Raw genomic sequence first — 14,651 nt, forward strand, 5'->3', positions numbered from 1 at the left:
TGGCCCAAAGTGGGATGGTCTTCTGTAGGCAGTTGTATTTCATCTTTCAAGCAGAGTAGGTAATTGCTTATCTAGCATGTTGCAGAAATGTTTTTTTAAAGTTCTTTATCTGGGTATGGATAGCATTTTTCATCTTTTAAGTCCTTCAGAGTTGTCTTGGATCATTGTGTTGTCATTTACAGTTGATCCATCTTACAATATTGCTGTTACTTTGTACACAGTATATTTTATGTTGCACCAGCTCTTGGAAGTCTTTCCAAGTTTCTGAGAGCATCCTATTAATCAGTACTTGTGCTATATTTTTATAGCACAATACTATTCCATCATAATTACATACTACAATTTATTCAGCCATTCTCTAACTGGTTTAATTTCTCAAGTTCCAATTCTTTGCTCTCCCAAAAAAGACCTGGTGTAAATGTTTTGTATGTACATTGGTCCTTTTCTGCAGAGAAGATTCTTGTTTGAACTGTTGGACCTCTCATTTCCCAATTTTCTAAAGAAATTATGTCAGAGGTACTATTATTTTCATTGTTTGTGTTTTTAATAACATTTTTATCTTATAAATAATATATTTCACAAAGCCACCAACATTTCCCCTTTCTGTCATCCCTCCTACCCTATCCCTTTCCTCCACGGACACACACTCTCTGACTTTAACAATCTTGTAGACTCCTACTTTGTCACAAACCTGTTCTCTGAAATCATTATTGACTGTTGCCTTTATTCAAAGTTCAGCTGCATTTAGACTTGGAGTCAGGAAAACCTGAATTCAAATTTAGCCTCAGATACTAACAGTGGGACTCAGACTCTGCAAGTCAATCTTTCTCAGCCTCAGTTTCTTTGTAAATTGAGGGTAATTGTAGAGTACTGGGGCTGGATTTAGGAAGACTCATTTTTTCAAGTTCAAATCTATTTACTAGCTGTGTGACTCTGGGCAAGTCACTTCTGTTTGACTCAAATTGGTCAAATGAGCTGGAGAAAGAAATGCCAAGCCACTCCAGTATCTTTGCTAAAGAGTTAATGATGAATCAGACACTACTGAATGGCAATAACAATAGCATTTATTTTTCAGGGTGTTTAGGATAAAATGAGATTTTTAAAAATGTTTTGCAAATTACAAAGTAACTTTTGCTACTTACTATCAATTTGCATTATTTTTGTCATTGAATATATACTTGTTCTGCTTTCTTCACTCCAAATCACTTCATATAATATTTCCTATGCTTCCCTTAATCCCTTAATATTGATTATTTCTTGGGTAGTATTCCATTCTTTTCATTTATAATGGCCACATTTTGTTCAACCATTCAACCATACCCAAATGTTGGGTAACCACTAAAAGGTTTATTATGACTATTTTGCCCTATGTAGCTTCTGATGCTCTATCTGTGACCCCCCCCAAAAAAAACACCATCATTTTCCAGATATTTTTGTTCAGAATTCTGGTGTTAATTTTTACTCTTCTCTTTCCCTTTAAAAGTCAAATTGATTTGGTCTCAGATTTCTCATGCTTCTTTCACTTTGCTCTGTTCCCACTACTATTATATTCTAGTTATCCCTCATTCTCAACAACCTAAATTTAAATTGTAAGTTTCTTTGAAACGAGTACAGTTGTTCATTTTGTCATTATACCGAGGATTTAGCACATTACCTTGACCGTATAATTGATACTTAATGTTTGTTGAATCTTTTTTTAATGACCTTCATTTTGATACAATAGACAGCCTCCCTTACAAATTACATTCTCATTAGTTAGTATACAGCTGTTAGTACAAAGAATGTGTCCTCTATTTTTAATGGTATGATACCAATATTGACCATTGTGTTTGACCATAATTTTTTATTTTCATTGTTGAATTTACTTACTTCTGTATAATAAATCTACCTTATATTTTCCAGTTCTTCATAGTTCCTGTCTTAAAATACAATAATTTTCTTTTGTAAGTCAGAGTTTGTTCAACTATTAATTCTTGGACGTATTTTTGTCTCCAGCTTTTTATTATAAATAATGCCTACTGTGAATATTTTTGTACATAGAAATTTTTAATTAGCAATACTCTTCTTTGGGATATTGTCCCAGTAGTGTGGAATCTTTGGGTTAAAGGATAAGAACGATTTACTGTCTGATCTTATATAATTTTAAGTTATTTTCCAGAACATCTGAATCAAGCTGCAGCTCCATGATTGGTGAACTCATATACTTGTCTTGTCACAAACCTAGTAATGGCTTTTCCTGTCTTTTTTATAAGCAGCTAGTGGCACAGTGGATACAGTGCTGGGCCTGGAGTGAAGAACCTTGAATTCAAATTTAGGCTCAAACACTTACTAGCTATATAACTCTGAGCAAGGTTTATTTTTGTTTCCCTCAGTTTCTTCATCCATAAAATTGGGGGAGGGAGGGGATCTGTCTAGCTGGATTATTGATAAAATTTGTAAATTTTATTTATTTATATTTATTATATTATTTATTTTGTTTGCTTGATACAGAACTTGGCATATATAAGGCACTATATAAATGTTTGTTGCCTCTTGTCCCCCACACTCTTGCTTACTTTATTGTGACGTGATTTGGGATTCTTAATCTCTGTCGTCATTTCAATACTTGTTCCACTTGTCTTCTAGGCTACTGCCTCACTTTCCTTATATAAAAACTTAATGATCTTTTTCCTGTTCAAAAATCATTTAATGACTTTCTTTTGCCTATCAAATTAACTTCAAAATTCAGCCTGATGTTCACTCTTTCATAGTTTGGTACTATCCTACCTCTCCTTCCTGTTGATGAATGTTTAAACTTAGATAGGCTTGCCTTATATGACAGATATACAACCCCACAATAAAACCTCTCTCAAAGCCTTATCATCTTGTTATTCACAGGTTGTCTCTCCATTTTGATGGTATAACCATCATAGGACACCCAATCAATTGTACTATGAAGAGTCATTAGACCGATATAATAAATCCTGTGAATTAAGTTTGATCATTTTAGTTGGGGGGAGGAGACAGCTAAGAAAGGAAGGAAAACTCTTTAACAGCAAACAAATTTGAATTTCTTTCTAATTGTCAGCATACAAAATTGAGTATATCTTTATAAATGATAGAGTAAAATGTTGGGTTTTTTCGTTATATTTCACTACAACTCAGAACAAATGTAAGTTTCTGTTGAAATTAGCAGAGTTGGTAGATATGAGTAAATACAAGTGATACCACAGATACCACATTCATTTTCTCTTCTTACCCATTCACATTACTTGCCACCACCATCACACACACACCAAAAAAACTGCACAACCATGACTTAACTACCAAACATAACAAAGATTTCCAGGTGTTTACCCAAGAAGAAAGAAGTGGGGATTTTTTTTGGGAGGGGGGAGAGAGAGGTCTGTATGTCTGTGTCTGTGTGTGTGAGAGACACTTTATTTTTTATTTCTGTTCTTATGTTCAAAACAATTCATTTTAATTAAATAATGTGATATTCTAGACCTTAGAGATACAAAGACAAGGAAAACAGTATGTATATATGAGTACATATTTAAAAAATTAAAAGTGATTTGGAGGGGCACAATAGGTAAACACTAATAATTAGGGATCAGAAAGGAAGGTCTCCTTTAGAAAGTGGCATTTGAATTAATTCTTTAAAGAAAGCCATAAATTCTACAGATATAGAAGGAAAGCTTTCCAGTTTTAGTGACAACAAAGACAAAAAAAGCAGGAGATGGAATGTCATATACAGAAAATGGCGAGTAGAAAAGTTTGGTTTGTAAAATGTGTTTGGGAAATAATACAATAATATAAAATACAATACAAAATAATACAAATCATAAATTGAATCTAGAAGGACTATCAGTACCAAACAATGTATTTTATACTTTACACTAGAAGCAATTGAGAAACATTAAAACTTCTTGAGCAGGTCAGGGGCATATTCAGATATTTTAGAAATCGTAATTCCTATGATTCTGTAGAGGATTGAAAAAGTCAGGGAAGACACTTGAGACCAAGAATATAATTGGAAAATTTGGGGTGGTTTAATTGAAAGGTGTGATAAGGTCCTGAACTAGGGCACTTACTTGAAACAGAGATGGTGTTGAACAATGATTAAACAAAGTATATTAAAAAGCCATGTTTAAGTCTAGAGGAAGAGAGCCAGAAAAATATACTGTTAAGACAATTCGGAAAGGAGTCTGTGATCAAAAAAAGGACTGACCCAGAGGCCATTATATTTAGCAGTTAAAACTCACTAGAGAAATATTGCTGGGAATCACCTTTGTATCCAGTTCCTTGTTGCCTGAATACTGAACATACATATATTAGAGATAATTAGAGGTTTAGTAATGAGAATTGTGGTATTGGAAAAGTAATTTATAACAAAGTATTCATTATCTGAAATTCCACTACAATGCAACAATTTGGATTATCTATGGAGTTCATCATATAATGCTATGTCAATCGGTGGTACTTTTTATTCCCCCTTGCTTCCTGTAAATATACTTAGAAAACCAAACAGCTGTCTTCTCTGACTTAGAACAGGAAATGCATCCATTAAATTTGACATCTTTTGAATTCTATATCATCAGATTTGACATGTAAAAATATTCAATCTAAAGATTAAGTAGAAGACATTGGAGAAGACTTGGGTTCAGATCCTATCTCTGACATTTAATAATTACATATAATATTCATAGGCAGATACCTTCATATTGCTGAGCCTTAGTTTCCTTAATTGTAAAATGCATATAGTACCTCATGGGCTATTTTGAGAGTTAAATAAGACAATTTATGTAAATCATTTGCTAATTATGGAATGGTAGCTGCTGCTTTTGATTATAAATCTATCCTGATTTTCTTCCCAGGGACAGAAACAGTTGAAGTAGTACGTAGTGCCCAAGAAATTTGTGAGCTAAAACTTTTTTTATATTAGTTAATTTTGCCCATTTGCAAAATTGAATATTATAGCACTTTATGGAGGGATTACTTAACAGATGATCCCAACTAACTGGAACATAGCCCAAATCCAGGAATAAGGAACTGTCTGAGCCACCAAATTAGATATCATTTTCTAAGTTGAAGTTCATGAACTCCTTGTATTGAGAACTTTTGGCCCCTCAATCAGAGCCTGTTTGTACATGTTTTAAACACAATTTTGGTAATCTTGGTTTTCTATTTTCTCAGTCCGTAGCAAATTAGAAGCCAAAGGGGGAACTGTTAGAGGAGACATACTGGCAGCAGTAAGAAATACTAGCTTAGTGTGAGGGAAAAGGTAAACAACTTGTAAAAACACATAAACTCATAAACATAGCAGTCTCATTGTTTTTTAACTGCAAAAAATTTTACTGAGTCTATCACTATATTCGAGTACCATAAGAATGCCAGTTGTTGCTAACTTAGTACCCTGCACTTAGTAGATATTAATACATACTTATTTCACTGAATTATGGCCTCAGGTAACAGCCTATTATAGACCAAGAAAAATTACTTTCAAGTGACCCACTGAATTTTTCTTTCTTTAAGTATCTGATGGGTATCCTTCTTTTCTTCTTTACAGGCTCAATAGATGAAGGAGTTGCTGAAGTTACAACACTCCAAAACTCCTCTGGCACCAATACTCATGCAGATGATGAAGATCGGTAAGTTCAAACATATTAGGATGCCATGGTCTCTTAATGCTTCTATGCGTTAGCAGTTAGAACTGCTACTGTTTGTCCATCCATGTTTTCTGATCTTGACAGTAATTTTTCCATTTTAGCTCAAGAATGTATTTAAAGAACCCTCTCTCTTTTTATAAGAGATAGTCTTTATTAAACATAGCTGTGGTTCCTGAAATATAATATTAAAACTTCTTGTTAGTATTTTAAAAATAGATATGTTAATGTAAAAATCAGTCATGTTCTGTTCTATGGAAAAAACTGATAAGAAAAATGTTAATTTCTGGAAATGATCTTTTCAAAATTATATATTGAATTAACTTTTTTGAAATTGTATTGTTTTATGTGTCTCAGGAAATTACACAGGAACTGAACAGCTAAAATACCCATTCATTAATTTAGGAAGCATTTATTAAGTGCTTACTCATTGCCTGGCACTATTTTAAGCACCAGAAATATAATGGGAAAAACAAAATACCTTCCTGCCCTCTAGAAACTTAGATTCTAATGAAGCAAACAAGATGTAAATACATAAACATTTAAAAATCTAGCTAAATTGTATAGTGGCATTTAAATGTTATCAGGTATAATACTTTAGTAAAATAAATTCTAATGCTTATCTAAGAAACATCTATAAAATTGAAGGAATGAAAGTGTCAAATTCTTTATATTCTCTCATTGTAGATACAAGTTTAAATAGTGATTCTAAATGTCTTTATTCTTAGTTTAGAGTAGGTTTGGTTTTTGGGGGGAAGGGGGAGTTAATGCTTCAAATACTGACTTTCTAACCTATCAGTCATGAAAATAAATTTTTAAAAATCATTTAGAATTTATTTGACTTATAATAATTGTTACATATTTGCCTAGCCTTAAAATATAAATATAGATGCCTTTTGTGGTTCTTGGTTTTTTTTTTTGTTTGTTTGTTTGTTTGTTTTTTAGATTGGAAAATGTTCAGTACCCCTACCAACTCTACATTGCTCCTTCTACCAGCAGCACAGAACGACCAAGTCCAAATGGTCCAGATAGGCCTTTTCAGTGTCCAACTTGTGGAGTCCGATTCACTCGCATTCAGAACCTTAAGCAGCACATGCTTATCCACTCAGGTAATGTTACCTTCTCTGTAATGGTTTAAATTATGATTCTTAAAATTTGCATGCAAGATTCTAGTCAATATATATTTGAATATACGGAAGGTAAGTTTTTCTGGGCTTGATATAAAACTTTCTAGTGAGCAAAATCCCAACACTGGCAGGGATCCAGACATAATCCAGGCCAGTTCATATCTGAAGCATTATACTTCAGATAGCATCTCTTTAAAAAAAAGACCTCCACTTGATGGCAAACATACTACTTCCTAATACAGCAAATTCTCAAAATTAAGTAACTCATCATTTGGATTTTTTTTTCTTTTTTAGAGGAAAAAAATTGCTTTTCTGAAGCTTCTCCCCAAAACTATCTATAGCATTCTCTTTGAAAGTCAAGCAAAATCAATCTTAATCCCTCTTTTATAAGACAGTCACCTTTACCACCAGACTACCTAGATCTAACCCATGGACTTTCCAAGATTTTTCTTCTGCTCCAAGCTAAGTATTTTTAGACCTTGCATAGGATATTTTAAAAGTCTCATCATCATCCTTGCATGCCCATACCATATGCATTCCTTTTTAAAATACAGCATTAGAACTGAATGCAGTTCAAGGACAAAAGTTTGGCAGGATTATCATCCCCCTTGTTTTATAGACACTATATTTACACAAGGTTTTTTTGGTGGGTGGGTGGGTGTGTGTGCGCACGCGCGTTTTGTTTTGTTTTTTGTGAAGAAAACAGTATAAATCTAGGGATTTTCATAAGTGTGTTATATATTATTGACCCTCAAGTCTTGTTTTTTGTTTTACATGAACTATTGGGTAGTTTCTTCCTCTTACTCGGTGCTTCTATAATTGAAATTTTTAAATCAAATTGAGGACTTTACATTTATCTTAGATCATCTTACAGATATGACAATACTGTATTGGAAAAATACTTCTGGATTTTGTTTCTAAAAATCTTTTATATTAGTTACCTACCAGCTTTGTGTTATCTGCAAATTTAATAAGTTTGCCATTTATCCCTTTAAGTCATTAATTAAAAATTTGAACATGACCATATGATATACCATATCTAACCTTCTTTGAAGTCTCATAGCAATAATCATTTGGTTTTATTTACCACGAACAGAAATAATTGGCATGCATCAGTATTCTGTCTCCTTTTCACCCAGGAAATTTTTTTGCGACTCTGGATGTGCAATTAATATAAAACAGGTTTACAAATCAAATATTAACTGATAATAAATCTCAATTAAGTTTTCAAGTTACATATGGCAACAAAATTGCATTTTAAAAGCCCATTTCAATAAAATTAAAATCTGTTTGATTTTAGACCTCCCAAGATTCTTCTTTCATAGAAAACAATATATTTTCTTCTCTACAGGCATTAAACCATTTCAGTGTGATCGCTGTGGGAAAAAGTTCACCCGGGCTTACTCGCTAAAGATGCATCGCCTAAAGCATGAAGGTAAACGCTGTTTCCGGTGCCAGATATGTAGTGCCACTTTCACTTCCTTCGGGGAATATAAACACCACATGCGGGTTTCCCGGCACATTATCCGCAAGCCTCGGATTTACGAGTGCAAAACTTGTGGCGCCATGTTCACCAACTCTGGAAATTTAATCGTTCACCTGAGGAGTCTGAACCATGAAGCGTCAGAGCTAGCAAACTACTTCCAGAGCAGGTGAGGTGCACAACAAAAATCTAACCAGGGAAACTGCTTTTCTTAAACTCTCTCTTCCTACTTTCAGGGCATCCTGCTGTGCTTTTTATCAGGTTGCCAACTAACGACAATCACATTCACTTTTAACCCCCACTCCACTATCCATACTCTGGTCACTTCTGAATTATTCTGAATTGTATACATTTTATATGCTCACTATTAAGATTTTTTTTTTTTACAGTAGTAATCAGAACACTTTAAAATGTTAAAGTAAGTAACGCTAACAAAATAGTAATTTTATAATAATGTTACTTGCATAGTGAACTAAAATAAAATCATATAAAATATTTAACTACAGTGAATAATTTCAAGCACTTTGGATATTTTTGGATTTGGGATTTTTTTGTTTTAAGTTCTATGAGAATATTTTTATCAAGTGGAGTCTGTTTTAGAGGAAGTTTAAAGCAAACTGTAGTAAATCAATTGCATTTTTTTCCCTTTCTTAGCCATTTGAATAACTTCAGTGAAAATCCCCTCTTTTATCTTTCTGCTTAGGTCTCCTGTTAGAAAGAACAATTTTCTCTCCCCCCCCCCCTTTTTTTTAAAGTACCTATTGAAATTCCTGTGTCCTGAGCTCATAAATACTGTAACATTGTTAACTTTCACATTAACATTTATACAAGTATTTTGTTTCTTGATAGTATTCTATATGTTATCAAAGCTGCTTTTTTTCCCTGAAAGCAAAATACTCTGTAAAATTTGCTTAGTATATTTTAAGTTCCTGCTTCCCAAATATTATTGGTCTCTTTTTGCTATTTGAAGATGTTTCTTATACTTTACTTTTAAAGTGCACAGAAGCCTGGTTTTAACTATCCTTTCATTGGTAAACTGAGTTTTAAAAATCTTGATTATTGTTATCCTACAGAATTTTTAACTATGTATATAATTTTCTGTAAGCTAGGAAATTCTAATTGATTATGTGAACCAATTAGGCTTATTTAGGCATATTTTGAAGAATAAATGAATATGCTTCTTCTGTTTTATAAACCTATGCTCCTTTCAAATATCATTTATACATTGGATAAATGTTTGGGCTATTGTACTTTCTTTGATTACTGCTCAATAATCTGATGTAAAAATGTCCAATCATGAAAAAAGTTAATGCTTACTAACAATGAAGTTTTCTTAACTTGGTCCTGATGATAGACTTAGTTAACTAAAGTTGATAAAATATTTGAAGCAATTAAAGATTTTGAAGCAAACTATATATATTTCCCTTATGTGATAACTTGTATACAAAAAGTTAGATGGTGCTGCAGATAGAGCATTAGAGCAAAGTTCAAATCCTGTCTTAGTTAACTTGGCAACTGTGACTAGCCAAGTCTCTTAACTTTTATTTGACTCAACTTCGTGTGTAAAATAGCATCTTCCTCCCAAGGATAAAATGGGATAATATTTGTTAAGTACTTTGTGAACCTTAAAGCACTATACCAATGTTAGCTGCTGTTATTACCATTATTAATATCGCTATTATTATTGCTTAAAATTGGCATTAGAATCTGATTGAAAATCTTTTTAAAGTTTTTTTTTTTTTGAGAATTTGTCTTTTTCATATTTTCACCTCAGTATCTGAAGATGTCCTATTAATTTATTTTTCTAGTAAGTAAAATACCCTAAATTCAAGTGTACACAAAGATTTAGCCCCCTAAATTTGTCTAGTATCTCTTTGAAGTTGGATTTGTGTATATTTTACATAAAAGTTAAGAAACTGAGATAGATATTGACATTTCGTTCAAAAGAATACATTTGTTTAAATGGATACAGTGATAGGATCAGTTTTGTATTTTGATAAAAGGTAGGCTATAGACTGTTTCTCTGTTAGTACTAATATTTTAAAAACACTCCCATAACTACAATGTTTTTAAATTGCTAAGCTAGGTGTAGGTATCTGTATAAATTGGAAAATAACACCTTCCTTTAAAATAATTTATCATTCATGCATAAAAGCATCGTTGCTTTTTGTTTAGTGTGAGAGTATATTTACTGACTTCTCTTAGTATTTAGAAACAGTTTTCATATCCAGCAGTAGAACAAGTGTCTTTTATGGTTGACACTTTTTAAAAAATAGTAATAAAAAAAAAACTAAAAATGTAGTGTTCACTTTTTTTTAATAGTTTCCTTAATTTTCTATTTGAGTACTAATTACCAGAAGAAACTTTTTTATAAGCCTTCTTTGTTAGGTAACAATGTCCAAAATCCTTGTATAATTTAAAAACCAACATTTAGAGTGGTTGAGTCTTCATCTTGTGTTCATGCAGTTAGGCATTCCTCCCTTAATTTGCCCATCAGGCAAATATTTTTCTCTCTCTCAATGGATTTTGGATAGTATTTTTTCCGATACAAATATTTAGTTAAAAGATGACAAGCTTATTCTATTTTTAAACACTTTTAGATAGATAGTGATGAGGATTTATCCTGTTACCTTTAGTAATTGTGCATTTTTTTTTTTTTTTTTTTTGATTTAGAAAAGAATTTAGGTATCTTGATATTGAATATGTTGGTGTATATTCTTGGGTTTTACCAGTTACATCTAAAATAAAAGGTTGTGGTAATTATAACAAATACCAATTATGTAGATTTTATTTTTCCAATAAGTGAACATAGTTTTGAAAGTATTCTTTAGCCCCTTTACACATTTACAGGTGTGTTTATATCCACTTATATAACATCTCTCTCTTCCCCTCAAAAACATCAATAATATTTTCATTATCTCTACACAATGTGCATGCCTACCAGCATTTACTTTTTATTTTTAATTCACATAGGAATTCATATTCCCAGCTTAACATATTCATCAACTTTAACTTGAGTGTGGAAATACCCTAAAGGTCATTTTTTTTTTTAGCTGACAAAAAGTATGATGCGATTGTGATAAGAAACTTTAGAGAAAATGATAAACCAAGATGTGTTTTAATTTAACTCAGAAGCAATGTTATTAAAAATACCTATGTTATATACAAGTGAAATTTTCTTTCCTTGAAATGTTAGAATTAATTTGTTAGGGCAAGGACTTTACAATATTTAGTGTATTTTATTTCTTTTAAAAAGTAACTTTGTGTTTTGTCCTTTACCCCCTAATTTAGTGATTTCCTAGTACCGGACTACTTAAACCAGGAGCAGGAAGAGACCCTTGTTCAGTACGAGCTTGAAGAACACAGTTTTGAAAGCAGTTCATCTGTCCAAATGCCTGTCATTTCACAGGTCTCATCAACTCAGAATTGTGAAAGCACTTTTCCCTTGGGGTCTCTTGGTCTGACAGAAAAGGAGGAAGAAATGCCAGAGCAGCCAAAGACCAGTGCCAGTACTGAGACAATTAGAGATGACCCCCCAAAATTGGAGCTGTCTTCTATTACTATTGAATAATTTCATGGCTTGGCATCATTTTTTTGTTTTTGTTTTGTTTTGTTTTAGAAAGTGCCTGTGCTTGGTCCTGTACATTTTTAATTTAATTTTTTAAAGCAGAGGGTATAAGTGTGTATGTGTGCGTGTGCGTGGGTGGGTGGGAATCCTTTTTACTTTTGTTAGCTATGCTTTAAACAGAAAACTGCAACAAGTGTCACATTTTTCATAACAGATCACTCTTAAGATTGAGTGTACAATAAGATCATGTGAAATCATAATAGAAGCTGTGATACACTTAAGGAAAACTGAAACACTTAACTAATTTCTTCTTCCACCATTAGCATAATGGTGGTTGTCTCTTATCTGCAAGCCATTGAGTAAAGAAGAAATCAGAAGATTTTTAATCTGACTGAAATGCAAAAAAAGATGCCAGAAATAAATTACCATACATACCAATGTCCTAAGTAGATATTTATCCCTCTACTCAGGACTTTGAAGAATATTTTGTAAAGCCTACTGTTTTCTTGAAGTGTTTACAGTAAAGTTTTTGTTGTCACATTATTATGGTAAATATTTCTGATAATTAACAAAATTGCCTTTTTGAAGCTGTGTCCTTTTTTATGGTACTTCAATGTTTCAACATTATAGAAACACTCCTCCAAATATATATTTCTTGCATATGTGGAGGTATACAAGAAACAATGTTGTGTTGTGGGTTGTTTTTTTTTGTTTTGTTTTGTTTTTTTTGGAGTCCAGCTGTGCATTTAGAAATTGAGAACATAAGGAAGGAAAATACTATATATCCTGTCCTTAGAGAAACTAGTCTACACATCTTCATGCCATAATTTTTTTTGGATGAAAATGTTTACCTTGAACAGTGACTGTTGACGTTCAGCTAGGTGGTTTATTGTCCGAATCTGTTTTCTTCTTGCCCCCATCTTCATTGTATTTTACTTTTCAAATATTTGTCTAGTAACAAATTTATTGAAGAAAAAATATTGGAGTCTTTTATGTTTATACACATGTATATGTACTGTTGGGGTATTTTCATTATTCTGTTTGGGATAAAATAAGGAATTCTCTGTAGAGGCCAAGTACTTAACCCAACAGGAGATTGTTTACAAAATGCCTATATGACAGTGATATATTGTCTTTTTCCAAAATAATTTAAACTATTGCCAAGTTTATTTAAGACAGCAATTACTAGAACTTATACAAATAGTTAAAGCAATAAAGTTTAGAAGTTCATGGTTCCATCTTTCCAGCTTTAAAAAAGATTCAGTTGGAACTGTGGTGGTCTTTTATATTTATGAAGTCATCTGCAACAGATCTGACAAGTACCATTAGGGACAACAGTAACATTAGAGCCTTAGATTAGTGGGTATTCCTCATGCTGCTATGGTGTTCGACTCCCTGAGTCAGAATTTGAAGCGTCTGTGATGCTAGTGATTATGTTCTGTAGTGATCTAGTGCCATTAAAGCATCATTGATCTTGAGCCTCCAAAGAAAATATATGTTGATTCCATGGGTTATGAATTTGAAGTAATTCTTTAGTTCTCTATATGGTTACCCAAAGTAAATTATAAAAGCACTTGAGTGGAATATGAAAAAGAAATGCAAAAACAATACCTGATTAAAGCCCAAAATATTTGCATTGTTGTCAAGTGCTGGGCAGTAATTGTAGAATTATTTTTTTTAACAGAAATATGCTAATTTCAGTGGACTATTTTCCATTTCAAAAATTGACTAATTTAATTATCTAAATTTAATCAAATTTTGGGTTGTTTTTCTTTCATAGCTTTCTTTATGAAGGTAAGAATGCTGTAAGTTAGATTATAAATTATATTCCTTTATAACAGTCAGAATTTAGTTTATTCTGAAGGATTTTAACATCACATATTTTCTAATTTTTGCAAACACAAAGATAGGCAAAGTTAACTCATGCAGATTCTTGTTAGAATAAAGGTACTTACTCAACCTTCTTCAAAGTGTTCTTACCTCATCTTTCTAATATTGCTCCATCTCTCAACCTTGCTTCCATGAAACTGTTTCCAATTTTCTTTCCAAATATAGGGCTTACCTGTGAACTTTTTAGGAAGATAAGTAAATGGTATATATAACCAGTCACACTTATTTACTGACTGGGTTATTTTTTGCAACAGTTTGTGATCTTTTTGAAATAGTGCTTGCATCCATAGTAAAGAAAATAAACTTTTTAATAAGCTGTCCTAGTTTTTCCTGTTTCATAACAAATGAAACAGAATTTTTAAATCAAGGAGTTAGTAGAGTTCTTATTTCTTTGGATAAGATAGAAGTATCTATAGAGAATATTAAGCATTTTTTCTACATTCTTTTTGACATTTTAGCATCTCTTCCCTTTTATTTAATGTCTATCCACAGCTACAGAGGGAAAAAAGCAGTATTGAGGGTAGAAAGAAGAAGTAGAATTAAGTAATTCCATCCAAGTTCTTCCTATCTTCCTGTCCTGAGAACTGAAGAATAAGGTAAGAGAGCTCTACACAGTAGGTGCTCTCAAAGCAGGCTAGCTATATTCTAAATGTGAAATAAGCAACATTGGGTACTTTCTACAAATGAAAATTTCAGATGTCCAGGTTTCCAAATTTGTGTAAATTTATAAGAACCACCTCTTAAAATTTTTCTAATTACCTAGTACTTCATTGCTTCCCCATTCTCTCCCCCCCCCCCAAAAAAAAAAAACCCTAACTTATTCTAGGTATTTAGCATATATTTTATATGACAACAATTAAATGAAATGCTTTGTTTTTGAGGAAAGAAGTAGTTTATTTCACTGAAGTACATTTAGTACAAGGATATTTGGCTTACAA

The 14,651-nt window shown here is 32.2% G+C and overlaps 1 protein-coding gene across 5 annotated transcripts in view; it reads left to right on the forward strand.

Moving 5' to 3' along the window:
- Nucleotides 1–13,469, forward strand: part of ZBTB44 (zinc finger and BTB domain containing 44) — a 50,636-nt gene extending 37,167 nt beyond the window's left edge. For 2 of the 5 annotated variants that reach the window (XM_003764410.3, XM_031960887.1), the window contains 4 exons: nucleotides 5,549–5,630; nucleotides 6,591–6,754; nucleotides 8,124–8,424; nucleotides 11,547–13,469. In XM_003764410.3, the coding sequence (XP_003764458.1) occupies nucleotides 5,549–5,630; nucleotides 6,591–6,754; nucleotides 8,124–8,424; nucleotides 11,547–11,826 (827 nt within the window). In that variant the 3' untranslated portion in view covers nucleotides 11,827–13,469. The remainder of the gene's footprint in view (nucleotides 1–5,548; nucleotides 5,631–6,590; nucleotides 6,755–8,123; nucleotides 8,425–11,546) is intronic. The other 3 variants (XM_012545153.2, XM_012545152.2, XM_023499555.2) reach the window with 3 other exon arrangements.
- The last annotated feature ends 1,182 nt before the right edge of the window (nucleotides 13,470–14,651 follow it).

Source organism: Sarcophilus harrisii, chromosome 3 (genome assembly GCF_902635505.1).
Source record: "Sarcophilus harrisii chromosome 3, mSarHar1.11, whole genome shotgun sequence".
Classification (NCBI taxonomy): domain Eukaryota; kingdom Metazoa; phylum Chordata; class Mammalia; order Dasyuromorphia; family Dasyuridae; genus Sarcophilus; species Sarcophilus harrisii.